This window comes from Bombus vancouverensis, chromosome 7, assembly GCF_051014615.1.
Source record: "Bombus vancouverensis nearcticus chromosome 7, iyBomVanc1_principal, whole genome shotgun sequence".
Lineage (NCBI taxonomy): Eukaryota > Metazoa > Arthropoda > Insecta > Hymenoptera > Apidae > Bombus > Bombus vancouverensis.
Window position 1 is genome coordinate 18514500 of NC_134917.1, and position 26589 is coordinate 18541088.

Genomic DNA, 26589 nt, shown 5'->3' on the forward strand with positions numbered 1-26589 from the left:
ATATATATATATATATAATATAATATAATATAATATAATATATATATATATAATCTGTTTTAAGGAAAGATCTTTTTTAAGAAACATACACCGTTGAGCAAGGATTTATCATAAACGCTATATTTATTTGCCTATGTACATAACCTTTATTATTGTTCCTAATGAATATTTATTAGGATTTAGTAGGACTTAATGGACTGGATTGAACTTATATACATGTTTTAGCGTCAACGAAACGCTCTTACCATTGTACCCTGACTCAAATGATAGAAGAAATCATGCACTGAAAGCGAACACAGGGTGTATCCAATGCACGAAAAAAACTGCGTTATAAAATATAAAGGAAAAAAGTCTCTTATACAAACGTTCGACACATACACTTGGTTTGCACTTAACTTTTCTTTCGCAGGATAATTGTAGAATAATTGTATAGATATGAAATAATTCTTCATACTTTCTGTGAATCAAACCATCTGCGAGGATTAGGGGCGTATAATCGTTCGAGTTCTTATAATGGTATATAGCTTTACAAGAATATTGTTTTTTGAAGGAGGAAAAAACATGATAATACGAAATAGAAAACAAACGATGTTAGCGTTTATGCACCGATAAATTCTAAGTCTATTTAAAATTTACGTACAGCATATACACAAAAGCTGTCATGTTTCGAATCGTCTCAATATAATTTTGTTTATATATAAGATAAAAGAAATGGACATGGATCCCTTTTACACGAGATCCGAACCAGGCTGAATGAAATAACGAAACAAAATGAATTTCTAAAAAAATAATTGAATAAACAATACTTAGAACTTATCATTAGGCAGGTAGATTTTGCATCGTTAATATTTGCTCTTTGTTTTCTTAATGTTGCCGGCAAATACATGTACTTACTTATATTTCTGTTTCAACAGGGAGCACGCATATCTCAATTTTTTGCACGAACAGAACGTAATACACTGATTTTTAATATTTCAATTGGTTGCATATACGTGTAAAAGTGCATGAACAAAGACTTACGGATTTAATATAAAGAAAAAATAAATAAATAGCTAAAAAAAAGAAAATTATACAAGAATGATACTTCTTGTTAATAATGTATAAAATGTTTTTAATGGTATATATTGAATTTCGAAAGAACGGACAAATTAAATTGAGATAATAAATAACTACTCGTAAGTCTTTGCTAACAATCAAATTTACTCAACGATCATTCCGTTAGACCTCTTTTTTAATATTTCCCAACCAAAATGGTTGTATGCATGTATCAGCTTGTATATTCTAGGCCGTCCTCCTTCGTTATATCGACGACACAAAATGTCAAAGAAGAAAAGAAAAAGGAAAAAAAAAAAAAAAAAAAAGAAAAGAACGCGAAAGGAAGGAAAGAACGAACGATTTGGAATCGGAACTATCCCTTGATGCGACAGCTAATGGTTAACCCTTTATTTGGTATTCATTTGTAACATGGCTTTTATGTGTAACTTACGCACGCAAGTACTATAATATACGTAAATATGTACGTGTATGGAAGAAATATGGTGTGGTCATAAGTTGGTGAAAGATCAACTTTTTGTTATCAAGTTTATATACTCGTATAAATATATTTTCCTAGAACGAGCAATTCCGATTTAACTTTCTTTCCATCTAAACCGTAACGTTTAAAACACAATGTTACAAGTCTGTAAAGAGAACTCTTAAGAATTATTTAAAAATTCGGTCTTCATATAGGAATGCCCGTTGTAATTCGCAAGCGATGGTATATTACGTATTTCAGTGAGAATTTTGTGATAAAGTTGAAACAACGCGTATTTTATCTCTAGTTTTCGAACTTTCTGATGATTCTTAAAATGTTGATGGCGTGTCGAACTACTACGAACAAAAGAAATTTTGTACTATATTGTTAATAATCAATTGTTAATTGTATTACAACTAATAGAAGACATACATAGATAAGACGCGTTGTTCTTTCTTTCGTAACGTGTAAACAATTTTAAGATCGCACTATATTTCTTCCAAGGAGAATTACGTATTTATCACATATGAGAAGGGGGAAAACGCATGGCAATTTTATCAACATTTGCGTTAACACTGTATACTAAAGCAACAAGTGAGTTACAAATGCTCGGTTGTATCAACGGGCATGGGTTTTTTAAACTGCATAACCCGAGAAAATATAATAAAACGCAGACTTCGTACTTTCGCTTAATCCTTATGTGGAAGACATTTCTTAAATATCGTTTTTCTAGTCGACCGTTATCTTCCCTGTCTCTATACGAGATATTCCGTATCGCATAAATAGTGTACAATCTTGTAGGAATTATCGAATTACTAACTTTTGATTTCTTATTACTCGCTCCTCGCTATTTGTCTTATATTGCCGGTATATTTGCTACATATATAATAGGAACGGTAGGTCTTGTTTTGCTCGTTTTTCTCTTCGATGCTGCGTGCAAAGTAACCGAGCGTTTATATCTAACTTCAACATATTTAATAGAAAATAAAAAATTAAGATATAAAAACTAAGAAAACAGAAAGTAGGAAACAAAAGCCATGTTAAATTGGGATGAAATGCCCTCTGCGTACAGAATTTCCGTCCAAATAGAGGATTAACGAAGAAAGCTGGGTCCAGTGCACGCGGAATATATCTTTTTCTCTCGGAAGAGTCAGTCTTGAGGATTGTTAGGTAGCTCTGGTACGATCTGATCCTGACAAGAAGATCTGCTGGACGCGAGGCAGACTCGTAACGGTTTCGCGAGCCATGGGTGTCTCGGCACGTCCTCCGCGTACGGCCTCTCGGACGGTTCCTTTCTCAGCAACGAGCGGATTAGACACCGAGCACGTGGGCTTAGACCTTCTGGTACCGCGAACTGGCCACGTGAGATTTTCGCAAACAAAGACGCATGCTCGGCGTCGTTAAACGGATAACGACCGACCAGCATCGTGTACAGGAGTACGCCAAGCGACCAGATGTCGGCTGCCTTCCCGGAATAAGCTCGTCCCGAGCGTAGTACTTCCGGCGCTACGTATGCCGGACAACCCCGTCGATCGGTCAGCTTGTCGTCATCACCTTCGACGATCACCGCATCTTCTAGACTTTCCAGACGAAGTCGTGTTCTAAAATGCAGAGAATCGAGATGTTAGTACGTATACGATCCGAGTTTATATAGATTTGAAACGACATCTATGATATCCGATCAGCTAAACCACTTCATATATAGACCAGATAGATGTAGCGAAAGTAAGAGAGGATGAATTTTTTCCTGGACCGGATCAACAACATTCCCCGAATAAAATCGCTATCCGTTTTCCGACAATTACATCGAATTTAATCCAATTACGTCCAATTTAATGGAATTTAAGCCTAAACTACCGTATATAAGGTGATCGTTTATACATACATCCTCTTCGATATCTGCCATCGACTTTAACGTTTAGCGTGTATGTTTATTTACTTATCGCTAGTGATTCTGATACGTCAACGAATACGTACGAGATGAAAGTAACTCGCGCTACATTGCTGTCGACTGTCGGATAATATGCAGCGACCGGCTGTCGCGCCGCAAATGTTAGATAATACGTAGCATGAAAATTTGAAAAACGAATAATTAGTTATTCTGTGTAGATACAATTTTTCAAGATTAAAATAATTAACGTATTTTGCTCGACGACGTTCTATACATAACGAAGCAATATCAAATTACAAAGAGATAATTTCCAATCGCAAAGGGAATTTATCTTAACGAAACGTGCGGACGAAATGTTGTTTCTTTTTTTTTTTTATTATGTATCGATTAAAGTTTTATCGCATAAATTAGAATTTGATCGATCGGGTTACAATTTTGTAAAAATTGTACGCATCGAGTTAAAAGAGATTTGTACGCATAATATTTGAACGGAAGTGTGAGAAGCAACCGGTCGTAAAAACCTTAGCGAGTACCAAAAGAAAAAGAAGAAGCGAAAGTAGTGAAAATGACCGCAGCCGGTCATATTTAACGATTAAGTGCGATGCTTCTACGTTCTTATTTCGGTTTCATCAAAAACATGGCGCTTTATTCTCTTTATAGGTACATCCTCTGTGGATGCGTCATCCTCGAAGAATAAACCGAGATCGTTGTCCAACTCTGAGCGCCGTATCGTCGCTCGCCATCGTCCGAATAATTTATACCGAGTCGATGATCGCGCGGAACAGCGAAGAAAAAGGTGGCAAGAAGACGTGGAAGCAACCGCGAGAGCGTGTGCAACATTTTACGTACGGAGGTATTTTCAGTTTAGCAACGTCGTGAGGAGGACGTCGCGATTGAGCCATCGTCGCGTAATCCACCGCACGATACGGCCAGACGTCGTGGAACGAGGCAGAACGAAAGCACTGGTGAAAGAAAGGAGAGTGTGCGCGCCCGGAGACCGTATAGCCAGTTGATCAACCTGCAACGCGGAAGTCGCGGAACGCGTCTACGTAATATTCCCGACTCTTGAGTAACTTTAAGCTTTTCACGATGCTCCTTCTCACGCGTTCATTACGATATCCGATCGATATGCAACGAGCATAACGACGAGTAAATATCGTCCAGTATTCGTCTTTTCTACTCCATCGACGGATTGTCGCAGCAGTGTCGATTATGTAAAAATCGTTTCTTGTACTGCTTTCGCCGATAAAATATGGAAAGGACTAGAAGGTTACTGCCTCGAATCGATGAATTTAAACGTATCTATTTATAAAACTTCTTTTAAAAAAAGCGTTCGACTCACCAGTCGACCGTAAATTTTCCCAATATAGAGGATTAAATTGGTCCGATGCATCGCTCGAAGAAAGGGCAGGAAGCTGGATATTTCGGAATGATTCATTTTCAGCTGCAACTATTATCACTGATCTTCGTACTTAAAGCCGTGCTATGATTCTCTCAAGATTTATCTTTTTCTTCCACTTTATACGTTAACTGGGAAGAAAGTTAATCGACCAGAGTTTTCTCGATTACTAACGTTTTGCGCCATATGGATTATGGATTTTTGTGCTTAAAAAGAACGGTTGTATAATGAAAGTTCGTAATAAGATTTTTGTAATCTCGCGAGTATTCGGAACAAGCGTCTATTTTATTCGGGGATTTAAATTTCGCAATTTCAGTTGTTTCGTCAGATCCTTCTTTTCTCAACAAATCTCGTCGTTTGCAAATTATTAAAAAAAAAAAAAAAAATAGTTTTAAATTTCAAATAATATCAACATACAGTGCCGACTATAATATCGTGTGAACGATATCTTGATTCGAACGAAACGTCGTTGTAATACCAAGCTGCAAAGCGGAGGGAATTTGGAGTCAAATTATTGCCAACAGTAACGTTCTTAGAATACATTTAACACAGATTGGCCAGAGTGCGTGTACGTAATATTCTCGAGTCTTGAGCAACTTTAAGCTCTTGATGCTCGTTCTCGTATTGGCCGAGATATTTGGTCGATATGTAATGTCGTAATCGTTTGGGAAGTGCACACGCGTGGAGAACAAAAACCGTAATCGATGCCACACGATGTTTCAAAAGGCAATTAAATACCACCTAATTCATATAATCTAATAAAATTCTCCGCGAGTGTTATCTCTTAGAATAGCAAATCGTTTTGATAGATCATTTTGAATAAAATTTATTTCGACAATCCGATTCATTCGTTCACAATTTACGTCCTTTCGTTAGATTATTTCCACCTTAAAAGATACGCAGTTTACAAAATCGTAATCGTTCGAAGTTGGTAGAGTACAAAGCCGATTTTTCAATTCGCCGATACAAAGTATCGCGGTAATTATTTTATTTATACGAAACTGTAAATGCAACGAATTACACAGTTAATTAAAACTCACTTTACGTTGTATCGAGTTTACGATTTTATCATATATATCAAATTTCTTGTATTTGTAAGTACTTTAGATTTCCTGACCAACTTCCCAACGCATCTCTTACACCGCCTTCTATGAAAATAAGAATCTTGTTTCCCCCATTTCTGTTAGCATATTCAAATTTTGATAACCTCTACGAGACAACTATCGAACGCATCCTAATCTTAAAATTCAAACTTTACGTTGCGCAAGTTCTCCCAGTACCGGATCGAGCGTTCGAACACCTACATCTCAGAGCCGGCGTTTTATTTTATCGCGCTAGAAGGATTAGTCGATTCGGATGGACGGCTATACCCGTTAAGCTATTTGTAGTAGCATCTTTGAAATAAAATGTCGAAATCCAATTCGGTAGTTACGTATGGTTTAGCGTAGGGTCGGCACACTTTCGTCTCGAATCATCTCTCGTCTCGATTTGCCTCGGAGGGAGAAGAGAGAAGCGAGGAAAGAAGGAAGAGAGAGAGAGAGTGTCTGGCACGATCTTGAAAATCCGAGCGAGTGTCAACGGCCTCGCGTGTCGTTTCCTGCAAGGAACTCCGTGTCGCCCGCTTCGATCGCCGCGCGTGTTCTCCGCTTTGGACGCGGCCAGGATAGGCCGCCGCGCCGCGTAGCTTTCTTCGCAAACTTTCACTCGTAAGTAAGCAAACGACGACGACGACGACGACGACGACGACGACGACGACGACGACGACGACGACGACGACGACGACTCCTACGACAGGCTGCTGGGTTCAAGAACCCCGTGTCGCGCACACCGTAAATTCTACCGTAGCGATTTCCTCCGGAGATTCGTTTACTCTACGATAGCGTGCTTGAGAAACACGCGTTTCGTCCTTACTGGTCTATACAGGCTGTGACAAAAAAAAAATTACTCGAAACTTTGCGTATAATCTTGCATGTGAAAACGAGGAACAAGGATCGTCTTGTCTCGCGTGCTCTTTAAATGCTTTTCCATAACCTTCCATAACAGACAAATTCGACAACAGACAAATAACAGACAAATAACAGACAAAACGAAAAAGCTGTATACCAATCGTATAAAATAATAACGAATAGAGATGGCAAAGATCGCTGTAAGGATAAAAGGATCGATACAAAATCCTTTTTTGTTAGGAATTCTTGAATTAAATTTAGAAGAAACGTAATTTAACTTTACATCCGTCGAAAACATTGAAACATAACTGACTTTATGAAATACAACTGAAAATATAAACCGCTGACGTTTGAAGAGAGTTGTGTAAACGTTGAGACGAATCGGTCGCTTTGTTCCGAGTAATTTTCTAGCACGTGCGAGAGGTAGTGTTATCGAGTTATAAAACTCGAACAATTATTTTCTCACTAGCGTAGCATATTCGTAATTTATTCTTTTCATTAGATACACTATACCCCGATGTTGCGATATTAAAACAGCTTTTTAAATATGAATTTAAATTTCACACCGATTCGACAGAAACGATAAAAGAACAAAGGCATCGATAAAATATCTTACGTTCGGTTCTTGCAACGCAAGTCGCGAATATGTTAAAAAATTGAAATTGCATATTTTATAAAAAAAATTCCCGTTAAATTTAATAGAAAGCGTAAAAATTGACAAGCACTTTAATCGCAATGTATTAGCTATAACGATAAATTTATTTTAATTCCGTTTGGTTACGATAATCGCGTACTATAAAAATTTATTTCCTACAAAAATGATTTTTAACGGATTAAATATTACGAATCTTTCGTATCGCGTTTGTACGTTTCTCCCTTGATGTACGTACTTTGTTCGTCGTATATTTCCATCTAACTATTTCTCGATTTTCCGAATATAATAATCTCGTATCTTGATAATTCGACGATAGTTTTCCAATCTGGTAATACGATCGAATTTAAGAAGAAATATATATATATATGCTGTATCGGATCGATCAAAATCGGATTTCATTAATGCGTCCATCGATACGGTAAACGCGCAAACAAGCTCGAGAGACTTGCGTCCGAAGGAAACCGAAGGAAGGAGGAAGGTTCCTCCTAACGTTCGCTGACGTATGCATCTGTTTCGTATCATCGGCTAGTTCGCCGAGACACTCGAACTCCGTAAAAAGGCATATCCGGGAAATGGTGGATTCGATCGATCGATCGGTTCTTGCTAGTTGGAGAGACGGAAGAAGGAACGACGCAAGCGTTAAGAATTCTCGTGGAAATGAATTTCTGGTTGGCCTTCGTCCGGTTTGTCCGAAAGGCAACCGAAGAAAAAGCTCGAACGAGAGAAAGAGAAAGAGACGGCGAAGAACTTTGCACGTCGATGACTTTCGTACGACGGTGTACGACGTTGTACACCGGAATTAGACGCGAGGGCGTCGCACGTCGACTAGCATCGATATACATATCGCGTCGATACTTATTCGACCAACAAAGATCTCAACTTGTAAGGATTATCGACGCGTATCCGCTTGGCTCGAACGATCCAAGTTGCCGGCGTTGTGTCGCACACGCGCATGGCGATAGCTATGAATGCGCGATGGAACGTTCGAAAGCCAACGTGTAAGTACGTTCGTTGTTGGCTTTCCTTCGAACATCGGACGAGTACGGGAAACGACCGAGTATCTCATTATAAACTCATTTATAAAGCTGTTTCATCGTTAGAAATTTGTTGACATCGGACATACTCGTTTTCTCTTTATCGTTATTACAGCGCCTTGCCAACGAATTTACTTAAACGACGCCGCTTATTTTCAGCGGTCCCTGGACCGAGAAACGATACACACGATTCACGTGTTTCCTCTTTTGCCAACAACTTTATCGGATAAAGAAAATATGCAACGAATTTTCGATACTGCGAGGAAAAAGGTGATGCAAATGCGAGACGAAAGGAAACACAAGGATATTTGCATAAGCGTGATTGCAGCAAGATACAAGGATAGTCGTTACGTATCGGTATTGCGCACTGCAACCATCGTGATTATATTTGTAACAAAACGACTGACACGAAACCGATGCATATCTATCGGAAATGCATTTTTAACGACACTCCTTTGTAAATCCATTCCATTACCGGAAGCGTTCACCTCGAAAGCGCTTTAAACTCGACGGGATAACACACTTTTCCAATTTCTTGCTATAGCAGTATATCGTTGTTTCGTTTCTGCATATACAATACGCTTATCAATCGTGACAATTGCTATACCTAATTTTATATCTTTTACTACTTTACGGAGAGTTAAACGAGATATCGATTAACTCGATAAGAAACGGGTTCGTAATATCAGAAAACAAGAAGACTTAGAATTATACCTACTGTATACATTTTATCATTTTTTAATCGCAATTATATTTATTTCTAAAGAACTTCTCCGTTGAAATTTGAACCTATATAGCCGACTGTGTACAGAAATGTCCACTTGTTGTTCGTTGATCCAGGTACGGATTCTTCGTTGCTATTTTTTTTGTTTTTGCTCGGTTTTCAAGCTGGTCGGAGACAAGAGAGCGAAGAAGGAACTGCACAGCTGTTTCACGATGCGCGTCTTAGTTTTGCAACTTGAAAATCATCCAAATACAGTCGCGAGTTCGGTATGATTTTCATCGCCTCGACGATTTCGTTAGAATAATTTCATAATCGTAAAAGTAGAAAAATCGAAAATTTTCATCTACCCGTCTCACGTTGCATCAAGTAACACGAACATCGTTATCGTTCGAATCTGAAATCTTGATATTTCAAAGTATCTTTGCTCGACTTTCTCAAATTACACACCGTTCCAACGATCCAAGCACAAAAAGGAAAAATTCACACGTCGCGCGGTAATTTCAAGTGTCGGAAAATTTATCGCGTCCGGGGTTAACGTATCTACACGGTGGAAATGCAATTATGCGCGCAGGAAGACGCATCGTACACTGTTATAGTTCTGGATGCCGCGTCGCGTCGCCGAGTTTCTGGCAGGTGGAACGAACCACGCGTTTCCTAATTATACCAGCGTTTCAAAATCTCCCCAGTCGATAAACCAATATGCTTTTCTGGCTTACGACACATTCCCTCCGTGCCCTCCCCTCTATTCCCCACTATGATCGCATCGGCCCTTCCTCTTTACTCGCGACATGCAACCCGCTGCCTCGCCGCTCTTTCCTTCTCGCTTCTCTGCTTATTTTACGCGAGGGAGCAGCTCACCGAGCGACAGGAATGCGAGCGCAACGCGCGATTGGCCAACGCTGAACCAACAACGCGCACAACACGCGGCACCGGTGGCTTTCTCCTTCTCTCGGCCTTTATCGCCTCCATACGCTATGCACTACATGCGGGAAACACGTGCATACGAAATACGGGCCAGGATACGACCAAGTTGTAAAATCGGTCGATAGTCGGCCGGTAAAGTAATCGTGTTTCGCGTGTCGGAACAAAGCAATTGACAGAAACGAAAGCGCACGCGGAACTTGAAATTTCGCTCAAGGCCATATAAAGAAACGTTTAAGTTTAAGGAATCAATGTATTTTATACGCATTTCACGGAACAAACATATATATATATATATAATGTCTCGATCGTTTGTTTGGTTGGAACACTCGCGTGTAGGTGCGTGGTATCGCGCGAACAGTCACGTTCAGCCGCGGTAACACGCCTTGCGAATAGCTTGGCGTGGCATGGCGTGGCATGGCGTGGTCCGGTGTGGCGCGATCCGTTCGTTCCACAAATTCATTCCATGTATTCTGCATATATTGTGCAATTGCATATATACAATACGGTGTAGTACGTTATCGAGATGGCATCCTTCCGCGGGAAGGGTTACGATACGTGAAACGTAGAAGGCTACGGTGCAAATCAGACTTCGCTAACCAAAGGTTTGGTGTCGTGTGACACGACGCAATGGCGACACGTCGCATCGTGGAAGGTTAGCAGCAATTGTATAACACGACGGCCGGATAAAACTGGCTACTTCCACGTTCGAATCGAGTCAAAATAACCTACTACGTTAGCAGCTTTATAACAGTTGGTTGGTCGATCGGTCGAGCTTGAACGAAGATCGTTACGTTGGAACGAAAGAACGATGTTGCAGAGTGTTTCCAAGGTACGCGATACGGAGTCTGTCGCAAAACCTTGTATTACGAATAAAATCATTTTTATGTAAATCGTACAAAGTATTTATTAGAATCCGACGCAGTCTCGTTTATAACACGATCGAAACCTCCGCTAGGAATGCAGCAGCGGCGGCGACAACAACTTGTCGAATTTCCAATCGCAATAAATAATCGGATTGAAATAAAAACAAGAAAATAGGACGGAATTCATTAAGCGTCCAAGGGTTGCGTATTGTGCTGGCGCGTATCGGCCAGTGAAGGGGAAATTAATTTATGTAGGCGTGCAAGTACTTCTTTTCCAAGATATACCTACTGTGTAACCGATGGTGCAGAGGAATTACAGGCGAATATGGAAATGAAACGAATACGAACTGGTTTTCCATGGCTCTGCAACGCGCCTTCTCTCGCTCGCACTAAGAATGCCACGAACGATACGTAGGCGTGTATACCGTGTATCATTAACGATCGTATCAAATTAACAGCTAGTTTGTCCAGACTGTAATATCGCAGCGTTTAAATCAATATCATAGCACATTTGTAACGAGAATCACTAACGCGCGCACGTGTAATCCGTTCGTAGCAAATTTCGGATCAAGCGAAACATTCGAGACAGGACGGTCCGGACAAATTAATATCACTCTGCGATATCATTTCGCTAGAAGCATCGTAGTTACGTAACATTATAAAATCCTTTACAATCGCTGTATAACGATAATTATTAGAATATCACCGACATGTCGAACGTTTATTGTTTGGATAGTTGTCGTCAAGCTTTTCTTTGGATTACTTATTCTTATCCTACGTGTATATAGACACGTTAAAGAGCTATGTAACCTATGTACCTTACGCGCGAAATCTCGGAAAATAATGAAAATAAACTATCGCATTTCGGTTAGATCGTTAGATCGACTTAATTTAATCTTAAGACCGCGACGGTCCGACTTTCGATCCAAGAGTGTCCGATCGATCCATTTTATTATCGAGATACAAATTATTCGACCTATTTTCAAATCGTTCGTGTGTTTTTACCTTGCTTCGTCAGCGAAAACGAATTTCCTGAGTTTTAAATCTCTGAGCACGACCCCGTACTCGTGGCACGTAGCTACGGCCCTGGCTGCTTGCCGGAACAGTCGCCTCGCCTCTGGTTCCCGCAGTCTCCTGCGCGCCCTTACGTAGGCGTGCAGGTCACCGTGATGGCCCTCCAACAGGAGGTAGCGTCGACCTCCAGGTGCTTCCACCACGCCTGCAACACCGCTCGCCGCTCCGGTACCTTCTAATCGAAGGTGCGCCTGTAGTAGTGCCTCGCAACCTTTGTCGCCCACGGTCAACGCCTGAAATTCAGGAAAATCGTTGCGTCACTCACACCTTCGTCGTCCCATACAGCTTGCCGATGGTGATTAGGAAATAATCTTCCAGGAAGGACAAACGATTCGTGCTTCACGCTCGTGCTCTCTTGGCTTTTACAACGGAATTAGTCAACGGAATACGTGCTCAAGATTACGTTATCGTTCAAATCTATCCGAACACCTACCACTCTGCTCTTAGCAGAACTTAAATTAATTATGAAACTGGCAGTAAAGGAATTTTCCGCGAGGAATTTTCGTTGTACCGTCGAGGAATTAATCGTTGTACTTATCGGCGTATAGTAAAGCGTATTTAGGAAACGAGAGATCTCGAAAAGAATTTACAGAGAAGGAAAAATACCTTTTCGATCGACTCGAATTAACGTGCTTGAACGTATTTTAACGTGGCAAAAGTAACGTATTTTTATCGGATCGACAAATACGATAATACGTAAAACGTTATTACTTCCTTCTACTTTTGAAATCACTTTTGAAAGCAAGGAGAAAGGAGAAAGGAAAAGAAAGAATAAAAATCGAACGATTAATTTGAGTCTAGATCGTCCTTTGTATCGAACTGTCCTACTGGTTCGGTATATGCAAATTTTTCATCCACATACCGAATAATTTTTGCCACGTTCTCCATAACGAGCACGATATCTGTCATTGCGTTGGATAATTGTACGTTAGCATTGGCCGGCTAATACGGATATCCGCAGCGAGCAGACAATACAAATATCCGGATCCCTCGAACCAACTACATCTCTGCTAACGCGCGTATGCTCGCCTTTCCTTTGCCGTTGTGTTCATCTTTTCCATCGTTAGACAATCCGTTTCCGCTGCTCTATCACTTTCAGCTTCTTAATTTATCTTTCGACAAATTGAATCCGTCAGGACGGCGCATACGCGTCGTAAAACGCGTCGTGCCGTTTCTTTTAATCTTCGTTTATCGCGAACTGGCGCGATCGCAAGATGCTTTGTAATTACGATACCCTAACGATGATCCAGCGATGATCATCGAAACTCGTCGATGGTTATCCGTTACATTTAACTTAGACCTAGACTTAACTTAACTTAAAACTATACACCTATGTACGTATCTTTACGAACATTATCGAACTTTATTTCCAATACTTTCGACCATGATGCGTTTTAATTAATAACTCGGAAAGAAGGGAAGCAATTTTTGAGAAGAACTCGATACCGATATTATCGCTTAATCGCACGTTCTTACGCGAATGTCCGACTCGAGTCGATCATGGTCAACGTTCAAGGTGCTGAGCGGAACTGCATCCGGCTACCCGGGATACCGAAGCAGCGGTGGGTTTTTCTTGCCAATGGTTAATCGGACTAATTGAGATCGAACTTGCCGGTTCATCGATCAACGTTGAAACGACAACTGGTCGAGACCAGTTCGTAAGTTTATCTTCGTGCACAAGCTAGCAGGATAGTAATTATCTTTGCAAAGATTCGATGGAAACGAGATTCTGCCCCATATCTTTTAATCGTTTGCGACGATGCGCGTGTCGCGTGCAAGAGACATAGAAATACAAGAAACGCTCCTTCTTCTCTCGTATCGAATCCGAGTTCGTTCCGATTTCTTTTAATCGAGCCATCTAATCCTTTCTTCGTTGTTTATAATAATTCGTGTAAAAATTGTGCCGTATAATTTACTCACGCTACCGAGCGTACTACGCTTTGCATACATGTTAAAACAAACTTAATCTCATACGTAGCAAATTTATATCGGATTTGAACACGTATCGGAATAAAATCGGAATAAAATACGGTATCGGTAGTTTTCCAACCACTTAAATATTATTTTACCATCTCGCTTCCGTTTAACAAGATTAATAAAATCTATTATATGCACGCAATATACAAAATCATAGGAATTTGCTTACAAAACTACGTTAATATTAAGCAAGAAACGCAACTGACTTTACATAATTAAACGCAGGAACGCGTGTCTCGCTTGGGTCAGATGAAAAATGGGTACGACGGTGATACGTTAACAACGGGCCTTTACAGAGCAGCTCGATAAAGGGGCACACGAAATCTTGGCTACTTTGGAAACTTTGTTCGTTCGGCCGTTCATCTCGCGTGTCGAAACCTGACACGGTTTCGAAACTTGGGTCCCATTAGTTTAATAAGGGCACCACCGCGTTCTTTACGAAATCGTCCGCTATACCGATCGATCGTTACTTTTACGATATTCCAAGTTCGTATAGCGCGCGAGTTTCGCACGCGATCGAAACGACATTTCCTCGATAAATTATCGATCAAACGTTTACTTTGCGCCAACTAATCGATTACGTTCGTACTCGATACGCTCGTCGATACTCGTCGATTCTACGAGCACAACATCAGAATTTATTTTACGCTAATCGATTTTTTCAGAGGAAAATTATCGCCGCAATCAACCGCGTTAGCCCTCTTTCGTCCTCGTTCTAACGCGATAAGCTTTTTCCCAAGGCCTTTCAAATTTGCCTTTCGATCGCATCGCGTGCCTTCTATTAGACACTGGCATCGAACGATCTATGGTTTTCGTTGCGTATGGGTCAACGATCGAGAAGATCTCGGGTAGAAGCAAAATTACTTTGCGTTTTACACCTTTAATCGTTGAAGCAAACAACGAAATCTCGAAAAATAAACGAACGGATCCTTTGTTTCCAAACGCGCTTCCAACGAAGCAATTGCCACACGATTTCCAACGAATTCTTCTCACCAGAGCCGATTTTTCTTTACAAAATTCGCCGCACAAGTGCCTCCGATTGCGACACGTCGACCGCTTAATCGCCGTGTAAATATACCATTCTAACGTACACGTGGTGAGTTTTCAAGCTCAGTGGGGGTAAAAAACTGAATTTTAAGTTGAGTTTTCGCCAATGTAAATCTCGAAATCATTCGCACGCGATAAACGTGCCGAATAAATTACGGGTATTCGATTTATCTATGGAAAGCGTATCGCGAAGATGAGCCAGCTCGATCGTAGCTGGTTAGACTAAAGAATTCAGAATGGTTCAGACACGGCCGGTACAGTAAGCGGGTAACGATGAATTTAGATTTTCGAGTCGATGCAAATTTTTAGATTTTCCGATCGAGCAGACCATGGCCGGTCGCAGTTGAAATTTATACTTTGCAAAATCAGGATGTTCGATGATAGAAAAGGAAAAGAATTTTTCGAAGGGCCGAAGAAGACGAATAAAATCGGTAAATTCCGCGTTTCCGTCAAACGTTAGCAACCAACTACGCGCGTAACATCACGGTAGAAGACTCTCTCTCTCGTCGTTGTAGCGTTAATCGTGTATTTTTCGTTTAAAAGTCAGAGTTTAAAGAAAATCTATATTTAGTAACGCTCGTATAATTCGATCGATAAAAACGTTACGCGTCGTATTTTCGGCCATATTCTTAACTATGTATAAAGGATCCGTGCCACTGTGCATCCACGGGGAATTCCGCCTGTCTAACGAGCTATCCAAACAACTGCACGCTAAAGAAACACGCGTCCAGATCGATTTAGTCGGATAAGAGCGAGTGGCGGGGGCCAAGGTTCTTCCGTTCTCCTAGTCGACCAGAAAATCTGAAAATTTCAATCTACTCGATTAAAGATTTTTACCACGATGCTGGCCGTGTCTGAACCAGAGTCTTAAAGTTTGAAACTGGATTCGATCTTATCTGGTATCGGATTGAAACTTATCTACGAACCAAGTTGTCTAATCGAGCGTGTCTTTGTTCTGAAAGTTATCGTTGTTAAGACGTCGTTTATAGGCTACGGAATTTTCCGTATATTACGAGATTTCGTAATTATGTATCAGCTAGTTAGGAAGAAAAAAGAAAAGTAAAAGTTTTTTTCTTCGTAACAAATACATCTGCTACAAGTATCGACAGTACCGATTAAAATCGTTCTCGCAAATACGCGTATCGATAAAAGTACGCGTTCGGTATCGTACGACGATTATAACTGGAATAAAAGAAGTTCGCAAAACTAAAAGTACTCTCCACGCGAATGCCATATTATTACGAGATACTTTAGATACTTTCGGAAACGGTGGAGAAACCGAACGGTATTAAAAATCCATTATCTCGATATTTCGTTGCGTTATTAACGATATCGGACTACAACGCGCGTTTCGAGCATACTACATATACATAATTACGTTTAATGCGATACGGCGATAACGAACAAGCGTGCACGAGTATACATTCCCATCTCGATAAAAGTCTGCTTTAATTTTATCGCAAGCTCTCGTACGCTTCTCACTGAATTGCACGAGTAAAGAGTTTGGAACTTGTAATTTTGACGAGTTTAACGATAATTCCAGAGTCGTCTATTTCTCGCAACCAACCACGTAGGTAGAACGTCGTTGGTATTACGCGCAGATAGAAGAAAAGCGAATATTTGCCAGAACGCGAAGCTGATCGCGAGCTTCGTAAAATAATCGAACAGTCGAAATAATCCTAAACTTGGTTAGCTCTATGCCGAGGTAGACTCGTGAACGCGTTCGGTAGAAGGTGGTCGCGATTGCGCAAGCATATCACGCAAGGCCCGATGTAATCGTCGATTAAATTAAACGGCCCCGGCTTTAGAAGCGATTATGAATAACGGGCAGTGCTCGGTGATACGAGCAAGTAACGACGAGGTGAGGCAAGGTGCAGCCTTGTATTTGTTCGCCAGGCACACAGTGATGTAAGCGGCGCATTGTATAACACGATGATTGTAAAATGTTAATGGAAACGTGGTGGCAGCTGCTCGCATTGTGCCTTCTCTCTCTCTCTCTCTCTCTCTCGCTCTCTCTCTCTCTCGCTCTCACTCTTCTCGTATCAGAGAGTTTCACGTGGCGCCTTTTCGTCTGTCGAACATCGCAATTATTATCAGGAAGAAGGAGATAAGGTCGGCAGAGCGATACCAAGAGAAACGGGCTTTCGTAAATTACGAATTATTTATGGCCACAGTTCGCTCGCAGCTGGCGGACTAAAGAGAAATTTTAAGTCTTTCCACGTGCGGATGGAGCAAAGCGACAGACACAGCGGTACTACTACTCGGTTACGATACCAGGGAACAAGCGCGAACGTTTTGTCGTTGTTTCAAACTATTCGCTATTACGTTGTAGTTTAGTATACGTAGTTTAGTGGCTATCGAAGGCATTTACGTGCGTATTTTAATACGCGATAACGCGTACGTGTATATTATTTGGATCGGTTCTGCAGATACGTTTTTCTAGTATTTATCTGCTGTTCTACGAGTCATCGATCGGAAAGCAAAATAAAAAGCAAAAGAGAAAATTAAGTAAAAACCTGAAAATAATCTGGCGATCGTTTAGCCAGCTGATATCGATACAACGATACAGGCGACGCAACTAGAAAATTCTAGTTTCTTTGGTCACGTGGATTCCTAATGAAGCGAATGATCGTGACTCTTAACGAAGTACGTACATACATACATATATTACGCGTACCTTCTTGTAACCGACTGGACAATGCGAATCGAGATCGCAGATATCGATACGTTATCGCGCTGTTAAAGCACTGACTACACATTTAACGATAATACAGTCATACCGTATCAAACGATACAACCACACAATTTACTATCTAGCGTTTTTAGCGTTTTAGTATTCTACCGTTAAGCGTAGATAGATCGGAATATAGAATTTGGTCGTACGAAGGATAATGTGGATGAAAGGCGTCCATTCATATCGATGAAACAACTTTCTATTACGATAAATAATTCGACTGAAATTATTGGACGACGCGTGTACCGTTCCTGTTCGCAAGCGCAACGCTATCCGGAAGATTGGCGGTAGGCGACTAAACGCACGAAAACCTCAAATAAATTACTCGCAATTACAGTAGCTAGTTATTATACGTCACAACCTCGCAACTTTTATTCATACGTATAGCGGAAGCGACGACCGTCGTACGGTCGCTTATTTCGATGCAACGTGTCGTAGAAAACAGTGGTCCTCGATTCAGATTTCGCATTTCTCACGCGTACTCTTAAATTTGTGCACTATCGACGTTTTTATATTTGCTCGTGCTTCCTGTAACCTTCGTGTAACGAAAAGTTACGTCGATTGAAAATGCTGACCGAGAGCAGCAAATGTTAATCTTATTCCACGCGCGTAACCTTGTAACCCCGTTGTCACCGATAAAAAGCGTTAAATCCATCGTAAAATCAGAAAAACTGGACACGCGCTGCTTCTTCTTAATCCTTCGACTGCGAATCTATCGAACGATCCGCGGGTACGACTATAAAAGGGATGGATTTTGCTTGCTTCGTATTTACATGATAACTCCGGCATGTACTGCGGCACAAAGCGGAGAAACGATAAAAATCCTTTCACGAAATTTTCTCTACTTGGGTTTCTTTTCCGTTTAACGGACGAGAAACGGACGCGCGATCGCCTCGAGCTTCGTCTATTCCGATCGCTTTACGGCTCCGTAATCGTTGTACGATATAATATCGTCGATACAGCGACTACGGAATTTCCTAAAAGGCTCATTGTGCGATTACGAACGAGTCAAATAACCGTTTAAGATGCCAAGTCTCGAAGGATCGACCGAATCCAGGATGCGAGTACGCATGCCGAATCGCTAACGATGATTTATCGTTTTCGTAAGCCGCTTCTCCATAGACGGTTTGATCGTCTCTAGGAGAAACTTACGTAAAGAAGAAATAATCGTGCGTGCTTCGACGATCACCGGTACATGTTACACGGTATACTCTTTCAGGGACATCGCGAACCAGGAAGTTGCGTTTACGGTTTGCTGAGAACGTTTCTACGAATTTTTGCCTATCGATCTTGATCTCGTTTCAATAGCCAAGAGAGCTTTCGAGACGTTAAGAGAGAGAAAAAAAGAAAAGAATTTGTTTTTTAATCTTTCGTAACGGGATATTCGTTTGCGTGTCAAAGGAAAAGATTACGAATGGGTGAATCGATGAGAAATTTCTTTCCTTTTCCCTTTTTCCTTTCTGTTAACCGTAAACGGTATACTGAAACGTAAATACGGGTTATTAGCGGCTGTCGTCGAGTCGAAAATCCAAAGTAAAAAGTCGACGTTGCGTATGGAATGTTTTGGACCGTGTTGCGCGATAATTTAGCAAATAATAATAACAACGACGTGGACGAGTTACGAGCTGTGGCGCGTGGACTCCGCTTTTACCATCCTACGATATTACGATAAACGGAAGGATCAGGCGATAGCACTTTTCGATCATCCCTGTGGAATTCCAAGTGCGTCTCGAGCCTGGGATAACAATAATCGTCGTTCGAAGGTAAAACGTTGCGACATATCGCAACGGCTGCGTCCTTAAAACAGCGACGTTCATTAGAAATGCAACAACTATGGGATTTAATTGCGAGAAATGCGGTGAAGGTTGACGCAAGAATATACCGAACAATTTTTCTCAGAGAGTGACACACGCGTTCCTACCGATGAATCTCTTATGGCACCGATGACAATAGAAATAACGGTTGGCCGTTTCGCGAGAAGAAACACCGGATATACCCGGAGGATCCGCTACTTTTCCTTCTAACCGTACCTACAGACACGCTCTAAAAAGCGTGACTTCTTTGCAACGAATATCGCCTCTCGATTGTCACCGGCTGCTGTCTCTACTTCTCCGGTATCGTTGTCTTTAGTCTATTTTTTCTAGCTGGATCGTTCCCTATTATGGATTTACTATGTAGAGTAAAGCGCGAAAGAGCGTTATTAGGTCGTTCATGTCGGCTGTTAGATATATCCCTCTAAGAAACGTTTCCACATATACTATTCTACTGGGTTTTACTATTCCACTTCGTTCAATTCGCACGTTTTTTGAAAGTATCGAAACGCGAAACTAGAAACGTTCGTCTACGTACTATAAGATGCACATGGGATCATTTTCGACAAATCGGAAAAGCCGAGGCATCGAGAATCGGCTTAGCGAACACAGAGAATAATATATCGTGTTTATGGTAAAAATAAATGCGTTAGAAGATTAACTATTCCACGGCATTTTCAAAACAAACTGCTGCTCGATAGCATCCTCGATCCCGACGGATAACTTCCGTTTATTCCTAAAAGTAAACGTCCATTTGGTAGACGATCTAGTTCGAGGTAACTGTTCCCGACGAAACGTTCCTTCCGAATCTTACTCCTATTACAAGTACGATTGGAATACCTACCGGGTTCGCACGAAATATGATAATCGTTCCAGGAAGCTAGAGATTAATCGATCTCGTACTCGATGCTCGTCGACCACTCGATATCCACTCAGTGTCCAAGTATGTATGTATGTATGTATGTATGTATGTATGTATGTATTTTCTAGGAAAATCGAGTTCGATGTTTCGTCGATTACACTTAGTAAACTGCTCGTGGAACGAATACTCGAGAAACGGATATTCAAATCGAATCTTTTCCACGACGAACGTTTTAAAGCGACCAAAGTTTCCTCTTTGATCGACGATACGCAAATAAGAATCGTCGACACGTGTATTCTCGTAAAGAAGAATGAAACGGCCATCTTACACGGCATACATGGCAGACCACGACGCGGTGGCATTGACCGATAACGCGTCGACCATTCCCGATCGGCCTAAATCTCAAGCAAATACGCCCCTAAGCCACGGTTTAGAAAGGCGATTTTCATCGATACATCGCGTAACGTTTTACTGGACCTATGTTCGCACGTTGTTGCACACCTGCCTTCGAGTCTTACGCGACGCCACACACATCCTGCAGGCAGGATGCGCGTTTGCCCTATCAAGGATAAACGGCCAACGCGTGTTTCTCTTCGTCAGGCAAATTGTACGAGAAACATCGCGCTCGACGCCAGTTTCTGTACATTCGCACACCGATTTTACGATTATTACCGAGAATATCATTTTCGACTTGCATTTTTTCCGATTTATCAGCAATTTGTCACAAGGTAAGCGACGAATATCGACCAGTCTATCGACCGTTTAACAAGATGAATTAATATTCGCTATAAATTTTAACCAACTTACCGACTTCTAACCCTTTCGAAAGACGAGACGATACGCCGCGAGATAATTTCTGTGAAAGTGAAATTCCGTTATCTCCCGCTACGTGCGATATTTCGTTCGAACGCTTACGATTAATCTATTTCATCTTCCAAATCCCAAGGCGTAATTCGTTGTTTAAAAGCTAAAAAACGCGAATATGGGATACTTAAACTTAACACTATCGACGCCTATGATATAAGTATGGGATATAACGATAATGTCGTTGTCAGAGACGCGTAATCACTCGCGTTACTAACAGGTGGGAACACGATCTTATTCGTCAAAGCACGATGTTTTAAAAATTAAGTCGATATTTCGTTGGATTACGTTCGTTCGTTTGTCCTTTTACGATCAAAGATAGCCGATTTTCCAGTAAATTTTCCAGTAAACCATAGTACCCGATAGAAATCGATATAAAATACATCGTATATTCGTGCTTTCTGATTCGCGTATATCCAAGTAGATGCGTATTTTAATTTATGCACATTTTAACACGCGCTTTTTGCGTTTACGATACGAGTCGTACGTCTTTAAAATGAAGCTTTTTAGCTGTACTTTGCTTTTCGTGGAAATACCACTTGTAAACTTATAAATCTGTACGACCGAGAAAGGCGAAATAGAAAACGTTTTAAAAAATATAAAAATAAAATTATTTATACCCAAACTTCGTGCGCAACAAGTTCTATTAATTTTGTCCAAAATGATACAGCATTGGCAATTTTCAAGACACGTTCGCTCTTGTCATTCCTACAATTTCATTTTGTACGTTGCAACGATGCAGATAAAAGAAGCAAATCTGCAAATCTTTGATATTTCTATCGTTTTGTATTACGTTACTGCCTTCGCGCAACGTACTGTAGATAACTCTAAGAATGTATCTACTTTTCTAAGAGTAAATCGTCGGTAAATACGTACGTATGTAGGGGACGATGGTTCGATGAAAACACGTAAAAGTTGTAATCATTGACGGTACTTTATCGAAATAATTGATGATCGGCCACTAAAAATTGCGTACGCGACAATGACCGATTGACCGTTTTATCAGAGACGGCCAAAATACGTACTTCGACGATACTTTGAATGGCAAATGTAACTTATTATTTCCGCGAACGTTATTGTCGTCCGAAATGGAAATTAACAAGCGTTGCATTCCAGTAACATCGGATCGGTTCAGTCGCCTTTCGTTCAGTCTGCATTCAGACGATTCACGAATACAGTACGCACGCGAATAAATCTCTCTTTTAGAATAATTGTGAAATATTAAGATTAATGTATACAATTTGTAGAGTTTGAACGATACCCGTATTTGAATAACGTAGCAAGATATTCCGAAAAACAATGCATCCATCTTTAAATATTTTATTCGAAATATCCATAAAAAGTAAATTTCATCATTGACGTATATCGACATCTTTTAATCTTAATTGGTTGCAGTTATTTTGTAAAAGTCATAGCGAGAAAGATTACATCAACCTTTAACGCGTAACGTGTGTTTTAATGGTACATATTATATTAAGCGAATCACGTTTTCCGTGAATTAACCCCTTCGCCGATTTAACTCTCCTTTCGGTGTATCTCGATAAAAACATTTAAAATCCGAATGATCCGCTGAAAAACATCGACGACCATATTCTCGATAAAATTAAACAGCGACGTTTAATTGCAATTTATATACCTATGTATATAAGAATAATACGGATCAACGGGGTTGGAAAATCGAATTGTCGTTACATTTCTACCTTACGTAATCAAAACACTAGCGTAACGATCGATTATTCGAGGTAGCTTAAAACTTACGCCACTATCAACTGTACAACGCGTCACGCGCATGCAAATGGTAGAAGAATGAAAAGCCGGATATTTATCAAACGCGTTTACACAAACACGAAGGAAAGGAACGAAAGATCGTCGTCGAATGCTCACCTTTGCGACGAGCTGTTGACCAGTGTGTACATCGACGCATCGGTATAGAGCGCTGCCCTCGGCCGGTCCAAGAAGCAAATACCGATCACCGAGTATGGTAGGTCCATGATGATCGGTAGGCACCGGTTCGTAACTAGGAAAGACAACCGCTGGCACCGAGTTTGTCTCGTCGTTTGTCGGTTGTTGACCGATGTCCTGACTATTGTTCGGACAGACCAGGAACTTGCCATTGTTGGTACGAGCCACTTGTAGATGAAGAGAATGCTGTCTAACAGCGGCTGTCACTCTCATATTGTGCCGTTTTCACACACGCACTGTTTTACACTCGCGACACTACCACCTCCTTTTTCCTTGTCTTCTTCCCTTCGAAATAGTACGTTTTAATGTAAACGAAACACGCGTCCGTGTTTAAAAGTTCGATCGATTTTTATGATTATTCGTAATTATTGTCAATAAACCGTTAAAGCGGATAAGCTTTTTGAACACACTTCACAAGATTACCGAACGCGGTAGCTGCGACGATTGTATCGTCGATTGTAACGAGCCGATTTGAACGTTTCTAGGCTTGATCGGTATAAACGCGTATATAGCTACGTATTAATTATTAGATAAGAATATCACTTGTGCTTAGGCCCACGCAGCGTTGCTTCGTGCTACCGTTGGGTCCTTGGACGGAGATCTTCGTGGGTGACAATCGGTCACTTTACGGGAAAGCTCTGTAACAGATAAGAATAAAAACGAGTTTTCACACGATGCACTATTTCCCGTTCAAACATGGTATAGTATGCTATAAGAATCTGTACCGCTATAAATCATCGATTTCATCGATTCTCCGCACCTACTAACGATAATCTCTTTAAAGTTGTACAAATGGCAGAAAACCGTTTGTCGCTTTCGTATAAATTAAAACGCTGTAAACTCGTTGAATCGAATAATTATTGACATTCGTAATAGGGATTGAACGACAGGGGTTCCGTTTATCCTCTATGTGATTCACGGACAATTTCAAAAGATCGTGTTTCGACACTCGTCCTGCCTTGTGCGCAATTTCTATAGAGAAGGGGATATTGTAAGGTCAGGGATATCGCTGTAAGGCGGTCGTTGCGCTGTAACGTTCTAGCCAGCCAAAGAAGCCAACTGGCAGAAAAATTATAAAATGTGATGCAAGAAAATCTCGACAGAATTATTAACGCTGCTAACGATACAACGAATTTTTATCGATTCCCTTCTCCTTTATTTACACCTTTATTTACCATTTGTCATATTATTTCGTTTCAGGTACGTACACGCGTATTATTTCGATACATAATATCTGGATTTCGCGTTCATTTTCCGTCTTGTTAACTTGCTTTTGCCTTTGGTGCCATAACTTCGGTTATGACATCTCCTCGGCATACGATATTTCGAAAATATTCATAAAATTTGATTGCAAAAGATTGCAAAATAATTGTAAAACGCCTTTTCGCAAGCTCTATTGTAATTTCAAGAAGCATCCATCTGCTCGCGAAGATCGGTTTTCCAACTACAATTGTTGTGATTCAACGATATGTAAATTTGGCGTCCTTGGCTGTATGCAACGTAAGATACGCTTCGTATATGTATGTAAATCGTACGAGTATAAAGGTATGCAAAAATTATAGGTTACCGCTCCTTCTCATTTTAATTTCTGCTTACCGATGTTTCCCAATGATGCAAAATCAAAAGGTTAATCTCGAAATAGGGAAAAGATAGACCGGCGGATAATCGCAGATAATCAAGATCAGAGCTTACTCGATCGTTCGATTTTGTTCGATATCGTTTGTACGGATGTCGACTATCGATATTCGCGAAATCGCGCCATTACGATATCAACGCACTTGCGCAAAGCTTCTACTACCCGTTCCAAAGATCAGGAAAATGTGTGCGAGAGAGTCCACAACACGTCCCCTGGTTCTCTCCATGGAAGATAATCTTGATCCTAATCCGTCATTTCTGCTCGACGATTTATCGAGACGTGCTTTTTGTCTCGAATTACTCGAACGTTTGGAACGTTTGGTAAGATCAACGGCGTAACGATTGGTACGGGAGCCCCGTGCTGGAACTCGCGTAAGCGTCCCCTATGTCCATGTTTATTGAATGAACGAGGATCTGACGAAATAGCGAGCTCGGAATTAGTAAAGGATTGCGTCCATACGGTAGCGCGTGTCGAAACGCATGTATATGTATGTTGTTCGCACGCATACTACCACCGAGTAGATAGCAGATATCCTTCGGTAAGGTCAAAATGGCGGAGTTCCACAGTTGTCACGACGATACTGCTAGCACCGGTTGCATTAATAGCGCGCGAGAACGTGACGCAATACCGCGAAATAAATTGCCTAATACGTCTGCTCACGCAGTCGGTGGGTCGTACCGGCGTTTAAACGATTTCCTATACGAATAAGAAAGAAAGTAGACAACGACGGTAAATTAGACGTGGCGAAGATCTCTGGGGTTAAGCGGCGAAAATTTATTCAAACATCGTATCGAAATACTAGACGAAAACGTTTGTACAGTTTACTGGCGCCCAACAGTATGCTAGCCGCGAGTTTCCATTGTCTAATCCATTGGTTGTTGTGAAATCGTTAAATTCTGACAAATAAACGTCTCGATAGGAAAGCTAGCAAGGATTACACACTGGTATATATATGTATATCAGGGCAAGCGCACCAAAGTAAATATACGATACAACGAAGAGGCTGACATCGATCCGGTACGCGTCGGTAATAATCACTGCACTTTGCACTGTACTCGCGTGAGGCTGATACGCTAAATACGTGTACGCGCGCACACACACTTCTCGATGTTATTCCTTTTTCTTCTAAATATATTTATCCTGGTCTACGACAGCAAGGTGAACACATGGATTACCTTTGTATGTTCTTCCTGTTGTCGCCGTGCGTTCCTGAACGGGAGGCTGGGGTGGAGAAACGGTCAGATGTAATCCGAGTTTCCCCCAAAGACGTTGTTGATAACCGCCGTCTGCTCGAAAAGCGAACTCCCCGAGACTTTTATCGGGCGTATTGGTTTTTCGAATAGCGCGCGCGTTGGATAAAACCTGGCCTTCTTCCTGGATGACGGTCGGTCGTGGTGGTCTTTCTTCTATTCGCGGTTCTCGGGATTCGTGTTCGGACCAGCCGTCGTTGTTACCGTTTCTCTTTCGTCGGACAGACTACGAGAACCGAATAATTCGAGAGAAACGAAGAAACGTGGAGAGCTGAGCGGTTACGAACGAGGGAGACTGTGCGGTAAAAGATTTATATCCCGCGCAACGGACGGTCCAACGTTTTGGGCCGGCCCTCCGCTCAGAAACGACGGCGGCAGCAGGGCGAACAATCACAAACCAATCGCGCCATTGTGCAGCAAACG

At 41.1% G+C, this 26589-nt stretch overlaps 1 protein-coding gene across 1 annotated transcript; it reads right to left on the reverse strand.

Moving 5' to 3' along the window:
- Positions 1 to 104: 104 nt before the first annotated feature.
- On the reverse strand, positions 105 to 26587 carry trbl (tribbles pseudokinase 2). The gene is made up of 4 exons (XM_033337050.2): positions 26092 to 26587; positions 23203 to 23918; positions 11955 to 12256; positions 105 to 3114 (listed from the first exon to the last, which is right to left on the reverse strand). Exons 2-4 carry the CDS (start codon positions 23491 to 23493, stop codon positions 2664 to 2666), a joined length of 1044 nt encoding a protein of 347 aa, XP_033192941.1. The 5' UTR covers positions 23494 to 23918; positions 26092 to 26587; the 3' UTR covers positions 105 to 2663.
- Positions 26588 to 26589: the final 2 nt, after the last annotated feature.